This window comes from Prosopis cineraria, unplaced genomic scaffold (assembly GCF_029017545.1).
Source record: "Prosopis cineraria cultivar Desert tree isolate PC_DT_omini unplaced genomic scaffold, ASM2901754v1 PC2, whole genome shotgun sequence".
NCBI lineage: Eukaryota > Viridiplantae > Streptophyta > Magnoliopsida > Fabales > Fabaceae > Prosopis > Prosopis cineraria.
Genome location: NW_026555333.1, coordinates 12,876,319 through 12,885,664, shown reverse-complemented (window position 1 = coordinate 12,885,664; position 9,346 = coordinate 12,876,319). Strand labels below are relative to the sequence as shown.

The 9,346-nt window shown below is 35.5% G+C and overlaps 2 protein-coding genes across 3 annotated transcripts; both read left to right on the top strand.

Annotated features, from left to right (window-relative positions):
- On the top strand, window positions 1-1,828 carry LOC129299464 (WEB family protein At2g40480-like). 2 transcript variants are annotated; one of them, XM_054937936.1, is made up of 2 exons: window positions 1-918; window positions 1,475-1,824. In XM_054937936.1, the coding sequence occupies exons 1-2, from the start codon at window positions 664-666 to the stop codon at window positions 1,589-1,591; spliced, it is 372 nt and encodes a 123-aa protein (XP_054793911.1). In that variant the 5' UTR covers window positions 1-663; the 3' UTR covers window positions 1,592-1,824. The 2 variants fall into 2 exon arrangements, with proteins under 2 accessions (XP_054793911.1, XP_054793916.1); XM_054937941.1 differs by having other exon boundaries at window positions 4-918; window positions 1,732-1,828.
- Window positions 1,829-2,072: 244 nt separating this feature from the next.
- LOC129302542 (WEB family protein At2g40480-like) lies at window positions 2,073-3,320 on the top strand. Its single transcript, XM_054941482.1, has one exon. The coding sequence runs from the start codon at window positions 2,073-2,075 to the stop codon at window positions 3,318-3,320; it is 1,248 nt and encodes a 415-aa protein (XP_054797457.1).
- Window positions 3,321-9,346: the final 6,026 nt, after the last annotated feature.

The following is a 9,346-nucleotide window of genomic DNA, read 5'->3' as shown; positions in this document are numbered from 1 at the left end:
TGTTTTCAAGGAAGTTTTTTAACGATATTATTTTTGAATTAAAAACACACCTGTGGATCCATCTAACGGGCCGCGCGCAAGGAGCAACACTGCAACACGTCGTCGTTTTGCGAGGGTGACTCTGCACAATCTCACAATCATCATCACTGCAACTTTGACAATGCTTTTCCGTAACCGCATATCACGCCCTAAATCAACGCAATAATATCCACGTTACAAGCCCGGAGTGATCTATATCCACTTTCGTGCTACGTTTTCATTGGTTCATATTCCACCAGCATTTGACTTTTTCATTAGCTGACCAACCACATTGAGAGGCGCCCTCCAAACCTAATACTTCAGCCTCACAATATTATTATCGGAGAAAGGCTTCATAAAAGCGAAAGGCCTTCTTTTTGGTTTGCCTTTCCTGCTTTCCAGTTTTGTGCTCACTTTTATCCGCCGAGTGGGCTATGGAGTGTGTGGACCCTGTTACCTCACTCATCCCTGACTCGCCTTCTTTTCAGCCGAGTTGTGACTCGCCCATGAGACACCATCATCATCCTCGGAATTGCATAAATTGCAGGATGGATCCGTCCCGGAAGTCCAAGCTCAGGCCTTTTGGCCCTTTTAGCTGTGGGTGCTTCTCTGAATCTCGCTTTCACTTTTGTACCAGTTGGTGCAATGGCCGAATCCCAGGAAGTAACTGTCGAGGGGGTTCCGGGAACGCCTGCCATAAGGGAGGTGAGACCCGAGAAGGTGTCCGAAAAGCTCAATGCTGGAAACGCGTCAAGTGAGAACCCGAGTTTCGGGATCAGAAGAGTTAATTTAAGAGCTGAGATTGACACATCGCCGCCATTCGGGTCTGTTAAGGAGGCAGTGACCCGTTTCGGAGGTAGTGGACCTTGGCCACCTCTTTACAAGCTTGGAGAGGCTTTTGTAAGTTAGCTTGGTTCAAAATTCACATGGCTGCTTTTTATTTTGTTGTTTTTCAGTTACGAATATAATTTTTTAGGCCGAATGTTGGTGACTGGGCATTTACATGCTAGTGTTATGTTGGCAATTTTACCATTAGATTCAATGAATGAAGCCGAAGTGGCAAATCATGTCGTGAACTCAACTGAAATACAATGTTTCATCTGAATATTTAGACAATTTTAGGACGGAATTCATGCTTACGAGCTGTAGTGTTCTAATTGTTCTTTTATGTCATTATTGCACACGGTTATTAGAGCAATTGAGCAATTGCAGAATTGTTTTACCGCTTATGGTTCAAAGCCGGTCATTGTCAAAGCTAGGTGTTAGTTTTTCTGTATGATTGTGTATCTGATACAGATATTGAATGTAAGAGTATATCCTCAATTTAGATTTATTTTCAGTCCTTTCCTCCGCTGCCATTTTCAAAGACAGATTTTTCATTTTTTCTGATGGAGTTTCAGTTTGGTAATTTTGTCGCAAAACTGTATCGTTATGTCTGACTCGTTTGATGTCTCAGACTAGATGGGGAAGTGGTGGAGTACAGATCATTTTGAGATTCAAAAATCGAATGCACCTTTCAGAATTTTCGTGGAAGATGCTGACGCTTTGCTGGGAACATTTTCTTTTTTCTTGATAAACTGTTGGACACATTTTGCATGTGTACTTTCGGGGTTTTAACTACTAGTGAAATGAGTATCTTTAAATTGCCACAGTAATTATCCTTAAGGATTAAGGAAGCCATTCATATCAGTCCTTTGAATTTTCTATGATCAGGTTTCCCATGCATCACCCCGTCCATTCTTACAAGCATTATTCTTTTTGCATTCTTGATATCTCTGTACTTCTTTGGCTTACTTTCTGATATGGGAGAAGATGATCATTAACAGAACGAAATTGATGTGTTTTGACATAAAGAAGTGGAGGAGCAAGCTGCAGAGTTGGAGAAAGATTTGATAGTGAAAGAACTTGAAACACTTGATGTGCTTGAAGAACTTGGAGCCACTAAAAGGATAGTGGAGGAATTAAAGCAGCAGCTACAGAAAGAAACCTTGAAATGTTTTGCAACTCCTGAAGTCCATGCCTATGGGCCGGCTGGACCTCCTGTCATTAAGGAGATGAATAAGGAAAATTATGGAAATACTGTCAACAACCAAGAACAGATATTGCATGGTTCAAGCCCCTGCTCTGTCTCATCACCTGATCTGATCTTAATGGAGTTAAAACAAGCTAAACTTAATCTTGGTAAAACTCTAAATGATCTTGGGGTGATACAATCTTCGGTTGAATCTTTGAATAAGAAGATGAAGAAGGAGAAGATTTTTCTTGGGAGGACACACGACATGCAAACATCAAAATATGCCGCTGTTTGTATTCAAGAGAGAGCTCAAGAACAAAATAGATTAAGTCCTCCTGTAGCTCCTGTAGAAACAAGTAGCATTTTCGGAGATCCCATGAACATTATTAAGAGTTTCAATTCTGACGCTGGGCAGTACAATAGAATGGTTGAAACAAGATCTGAAGTTTCAAGTCCCTTCAATATGTACGAAGAGAATGGATTTGGTATCAAAACTGCAGAGATGAGGTGGTTGGCAGCTAAGAAGATGGAAGAAGCTGCGATGGCAGCAGAAGCCTTTGCTCTTACTGAAATCAAGGCACTATCTAGCACTGAGAGACCATCTGCCTTTGTCCTGCCAGAGCCCGAGAAAGTGACTTTTCCTTTTGGGGAGCAATCTCTAACCCCGGAAGCTCAAATACCCGAAGAGTCAACCACAAAGGAGGTCATAGATTCCAAGTTTCAAATGGATGATTTAAATATTTCTAAACTGACTATTCTGAGAAGGATGGAGGAAGCAACAGCAGAAGTTCGGCATAGCAAGCAAATCTTGACAGAAGCTCTGAACAGAGTTGAAAGTGCAAACAGGAAGCAACATTCTGCTGAAGAGGCTCTGAGGAGATTGATTCCTGAGAATGATCTCAAGGTACAAGCAATGTATAACTCTATCAAGTGCAACAAATTCAATTTAGCCGGAAACTGTCAGGATTCTCCTCTACCAGGTGTAACAAGATCAAACCCAGTGAACAACAATCCAAAGCCTGCTTTAAAGCCAACAGTTTCAATGAGAGATGTGCTTAGCAGAAAGCAAGTTCCTGAAGAATATGCTAACAGAAAAGATATGGAAGAGCATACTGAAAGACAAAAGGTTGCTTTGAGCCAAATGCTGCGTGCACTAAGGGAAGATCTTACGCTTCCTCCAAAATCAGAGAAAGATGAGAGCGATCAGAAGTACATAGCCCAGAGGAAGAAGTTTGGATTCATTCAAATATCACTCCCACTTTCAAGGCCGAGTAAGAAAAGGGCTTGAACTTTTTAAGCTCAATACATATTCATGCATGAATGACCACCGTTTAGTGTGTTGATGTGTAACGGCTGTTGTCATTTTTTTTTGTTTTCCGTGGTACATGATATAGAAGATGTTTGAATTCAAAATCTCTTGCTTATTTCTCACATGATATCCCTTACAACTAGACTCGGGGTTTAGGTATGTTAATTCTGTAGAAGATTGTATTGGTGTTTGATTTTGTAAAGGATTGTGTGCTTGAGCGTTTGGTTTGCAATGAATTATGATAAAGGTATTGAGACTTCACTATCAGGATCAGCTTACTTGTCGATGTACTTTTCGCTTCCGTCTAACGTACGGTTCCGATATGCTTGTTGGATGGTGGTCAGTGCCTACTCGTACGAGAATATTTGATAGTTAAAACATACCCTTAGTTTTGGATTAAAGTAAATGAACTTTGCCTTTAAATGTGAGAATATCAAGTTTGATTCTGAATAATTTTGTCATAGTTAATTTAGTTTCTTTATTATCAAGCTGACGCACGTTTGAGTGAATAGTTAACTCGCTGTGATGTTATTATATAATGTAATTGTAACACTAATGAAGCGACCATATTTGATGTCAAACAAATGAAAATTTGAAGGGAAAAAACTATTCTGATAGTCTTTTATTTCAGATTTTTTTTTGGAGGGAAAAACTAAACCAAAAGGATTGGGTGGATAATTGAGATTTTTTTTTTTTTAGTTTTCCACATGATATCCTGGAAAGTGTGGGTATTTTGGATTCATTATCCACCTATTTCATTTCAGACTAATCCGAATCCTTGTGTAGGTTGAGCCTTTAACGTGGTGATTTTGTGGGTATCACTAATGAAACATATTTATATGCTCAACTTGAGTCTATATATTCTAGGACTCAAATACGAGATCTTAGATTAAACTATTTGAGCCCCTAATTGCTCAAAACAAGTGTCCGTTAGTATACCTTATATGGTGTTGAAAAAGTTATTTTTTTTATTATATATAGATATGTAAAATATTTTACATATATAACTAGATTATAAACTCATGCTTTGTATATAATTTAAGGTAAACTTCATTTTTATTAAATAGCTTGTGATTTTTTATGAATTTATATTATTTATAGATGAACAATAATATACATATATATATATATATATATATATATAAAAGATGGTGCTTCTAGCTCAAATAATAAAAAGTGGACTGTAGTATAAATAATCACGAAAGGTTTAAATCTCCGAGTACATTTAAAACCCAAAAAAAAAAAACAAAACAAAACAAAACAAAAAAACACAAGCGAAGTGGTGCTTCCTTTTACATAACCCAGAAAGGGAAAGGTAATGCATCCAAAGTCCCTACGACTGTAACGACTCCAAGCGACCAATATGAAGGAACCATTTGGCCGATTCAGTGCCACGTGGAGCATAATCGGTAGGGAACGAGTCCTAGAAACGGAAAATGAGGTTAACTCATAAATTCGAATATCTTGATTTGAACCGGATTGCGTTGCCCAAAAACAATGGGTTTTTTATATTATTATTACTCCATCCGTTAAAACTTAATTTTTTTAACTCGATCTCATTCTTTAATAAAATAATTATTAATTTTAAATTAATTTTATTTTTATATTTATTTTTATTTAATAAAATATTTCATCTTAAAAAATAAGATAATTTATTTAATAGAAGTATTTTAAAAAAGTGAATGATTATCTATTAAAAAATAAAAAAAATATCTTATATTTTTAATACACACTCCCTTAAAAACTATATTTTTAATGAAGAAGGTATATATTATAAATATAGTATACTCATTTTATCTAAAATTATAAAATACTTTTAAAAAAAAATATATAAAATAATTTTAACAAAAATAAGGTCCATTAAAAATGCTTTTTCAATGTTACATTTTCTATTATATTCTCTTTTTAATATTCTTGAGAAAATCACTTCAAAATCTCCTTCAATAATTATAATTATTCTAAAGTCTTACTAATTGTTGAAATTAGTTTGCAATCCAATGTCCCTAACTGTGAATAATATTACCCAAGAAAATGACCCTCTTGCCCTTAGCCTCCTCGCCGTCGATTATTTCTCTAGTTTTCATTCTAGCATAGTTTCATTCTCAATTTATTCATCTGAGTATCGCTTCTTTTCATAATGATAATGGTCGACAGGACACCCACACATTTATATCCATATAAATGGAAAGTCCCAAAATCTTTCCCGCACAAAGGTCATCATTTTGTTACTCGAGGATACTAAAGGTGCATATATCAAAGAGGGTAAAAATATAAATTTAATCATTAACCATTTTTGAGGACTATTGAATAGTTATATTTTAAAGTGTTACAAAATAAATTATCGACTATTAAGATCGTTGTATCTATCACTTGATGTCCATTTCTCATTAACATTTGTTTATTTTTAATAATATGGGACCCACCATGTTTTAAGGCTTGGCTGCTTCTCTCTCTCTCTATCAATGCTTCATCTTTTATCTACTTCACACTATCCATCTGCTTCATTGACTCTCCCCCTACTTTCTTTATCTTCACAGTAGAGGCTATTTCGATGTTAAAGCACTCTCCGGAGTTGGCTTGCCAAAGGAGTCATGCCCGAGTCACTCCTCTCCATGTCAATGTCACTCTTCTCACCCTCCCTTCAAGTTCTCTCAAAAGAGCTTGCCTCAAGTCTTAGTCTCATGACCACTAAATCTATACGACGACGTTTTCATCCCATCCTCTCTATTGCAGAGCCACGTCACAATGGATCTCGTTTCTCCAGTGAAACCCATGATTCATCAACCACTACCCTTATTTTAAGCTCTTAAAATAAAGCTCAAGAACTCTTCCTACCAAATTTCATGCATGAGTGAATTGAAGGTAATGCTCCTAGATAGTGGAATTTCGGTAAACCTCCATCATTTGCATGAGAGTTAACGAAGTTGAGCTCGTGGAGATGGTCACTTGGTCACCAGTATTTCCATTAACGATGGCAACATTGTTTAGCACTACATGTTGAGCTCCCAACATTCACGAATGGTGAGGGGACAAAGAGAGAGAATAAAAGAGAATACATACTAAAGGCGAGGGAAAGGGAGGAGAGAGATGCAATTTGATGGAAGAACAATGCCACATGTTAAATTTTATGTGGGGTCCACAATATTGAATGAACGTTTGTCAATAGCAAATTAACGGTTGGTGCTAGGTGTTGCCATTTCATTAATTGATGGTTTATTGTACACCACCTCATAGTAAAGTCTACGTAATAGTGTTTGAAAAATAATTTGTGGCTAAATTGCACCTTTATTTTTAAAAAAAAAATAGGTGCTAAAAATATTAGATTTCTAACAAGAAATCAAAATATTCTTTTACATAGAGGATTGTATATTCTTCATATGATAGCATATTTGAACCCAAAATATTATAGGATAAAGGACAAAAATACCCATAAAGTGGTAAGTTTGGGGCCCCAATAGCCTAAAGTGAAGAAAATAGCATAAATACCTATAATATTACATGAATGGGTGCAAAAATGATCAAACCGTTAACTTTGTCTTAATGCCATTAGTTTTTGATGTTAAATGCTGACTGTATATGTCACATGTCAGTCTTTACTAATATAGGCTAAAAAAGAAATAATATTGCCCACAAAATTGTCGGCTAGGAGCATCCAGTAGCCTAAGGTAAGAAAAAGGTAAAAATACCTATAGCATTATCAAAGTTGGTGTAAAAGTGATCAATTTATCAAATTCTTTAAATGTTAACCGTTTAGTTGAAACCTGAGTAGAAGTTAATTATTTTTTTGCTGATGTAGATAAAACTATTCCCAGGGGAATCTCTATAGAGGTTGATACGATTATCGTTTGAATACTCATAATATTATTTTAGTAGGTACAATAGTAACTTATCCGTTAAAATTTATGCCATGTGGTTTCATTGTCGCGTATCCTACCCCCTTCCTCCCTCGCTCTCCACGCATTCTCCTTATCTACAAGACTTGAGATTCAACACAGTGAGATATGTTGTACACAATTAAAGATCAATACCAAATATACCTCCTATGCTGCCTACTTTAAGAAAATTGTCACAACTTTAAGCAATTTCATTCATTATAGGTTCAAAATTTTCAAATGATTTTTGCCAGTACTGTAAAGAAACAATCGATTTAATTTGATGTTAAATCAAAATGATATTTTTCCACGTGATATTATACAATAACCAATTAATCTCTATAGAATTTTACTTGAGAATATTTTTGTCAACGTTATCGAAAAAATGATCAATTTCTATTTAGGTGTCAGTTAAACGGTCAATATTTAAGAGATTTGATGGATTGGTCATTTTTGCACTAACTTTGATAATATTATAGGTATATTTGCCCTTTTTTTCTTACTATAGGCTACTAGATGTTCTTGGTTGATAATTTCATAGGTATTTTTTCCTCATTTTTTAGTCTATATCAGTAAAGACTGACACATGGCATGTATGGTTAGCATTTAATACTGAAAACTAGCAGTGTCAAGGCAAAGTTAATGGTTTGGTCATTTTTACATCCATTCACATAACGTTATAGGTTTTTATACCAATTTGCTCACTTTGAGTTATTAAACGCCCTTGGTTGATCATCTTTGTGGGTATTTTTATCTCTTTACCCAATATTATATATTCTTTATGAATAGTATATTTGAACCAAGAAACCAGGGTGAAAACCTGTAAAATTAAATGCAATCCGATTCAATCTTATATAAAGCCATAATCAATGCCTCGAGAAGTCATCTTTGGTCATATATTCAAAGCTAATGTACAAGAAGAATTATTTTTTAACCTATCAATTTTATTGCCAGTTGTCACCACTCAGCTTCTTCAAACTTGTCAAGCTAAGTAATCGATATTCTCATTTTCTAAATCCTCCCTCAATCCCTCATGCATAGATAACTATTCCAATTTTTTAAGTTTTAATAGATTTTCAAATGCTCTCACAGTGGTGAGTGAGTTGCTTGACTCGTTGGTTCTAGCCTTTAGTACTACCTCTTGGTTTAGGAATTGGGACTTAGCTAAGGCCAAATCTAGGTTTGAGCTAACTTTAATAATATAATCACTAAAAGCAAAGAGAATGCAAGTCTGCCATTCCATATCCTTAAGTAACTAAATAGTGACGAAAGAAACTCAAAGAAATGATTGGGCGGTTAGTCTTTGCGTGGGAAACATTTTGGGACTTTCCATTTATATGGATACAACTATGTCAATCTCCTATCGGACATCATTATTGGGAAAAGAAGCAGAACTCGAACATGAAGGAATTGGGAATGAAGCTGCAAGGGAACGAAGACCAAAGAAATAATTGAGAAGTGGTCATCTCTTAAGCAACCACTTATTTATTATGTCAATGGAGATTTCTCAAGAATCAAGCAATCAGAGTTAGTTAGTCAACATCGACTACCTAATGGGCAGTAGAATGTCAATAATTGGCTAAATGTTCTTCCACGATGGGTGATTGAGAAAATTAAACAAACAAAACCTCCAAATGGATATGAGATTGATCACTTTCATTGGAGGCCTGTGAATGATGGTGTCTTAGTGTTAAAGCTGCCTACAAGTTTTTACAATCCCAAAGCCAAATCTCACGGAAACCTTTATGGAAGAAGATCTGGAAATGGCCTATTCCTGAAAAAAAATAAATTTTTTCTTTTGGAAAATCACTCATGAGAGATTACTTACCAATTCACTCGGAGCATGATATGACTTATCCATCAACTATGAGTGCCCTTTTGAGTGTGCCTGTGAGGAGACCATTATACACATATTTCGAGATTATGAAATTGCTAAAACTGTGTGGAAAAGGATTATTAATCCTAACTTTTATTCTGTTTTCTTCTCTATTGATTTTCAGGTTTGGTTGAGATGGAATAGTACTCACAACCAGGAATCCATCAATATAACAAATGGGTTTGGATCAAGATATTTGGCATTATATGTTGGCTCTTATGGAAAAATCAGTGTAGAAGACTCTTTGAACGTATTCA

Excerpts from the sequence above, each read along its gene's own strand:
- LOC129299464 (XM_054937936.1), top strand. The coding sequence starts at position 664 with ATGGCCGAATCCCAGGAAGTAACTGTCGAGGGGGTTCCGGGAACGCCT. Across the intron at positions 919-1,474 it reads ACAAGCTTGGAGAGGCTTTT|ACTAGATGGGGAAGTGGTGG; the intron begins GTAAGTTAGCTT and ends TTGATGTCTCAG.
- LOC129302542 (XM_054941482.1), top strand. The coding sequence starts at position 2,073 with ATGAATAAGGAAAATTATGGAAATACTGTCAACAACCAAGAACAGATA.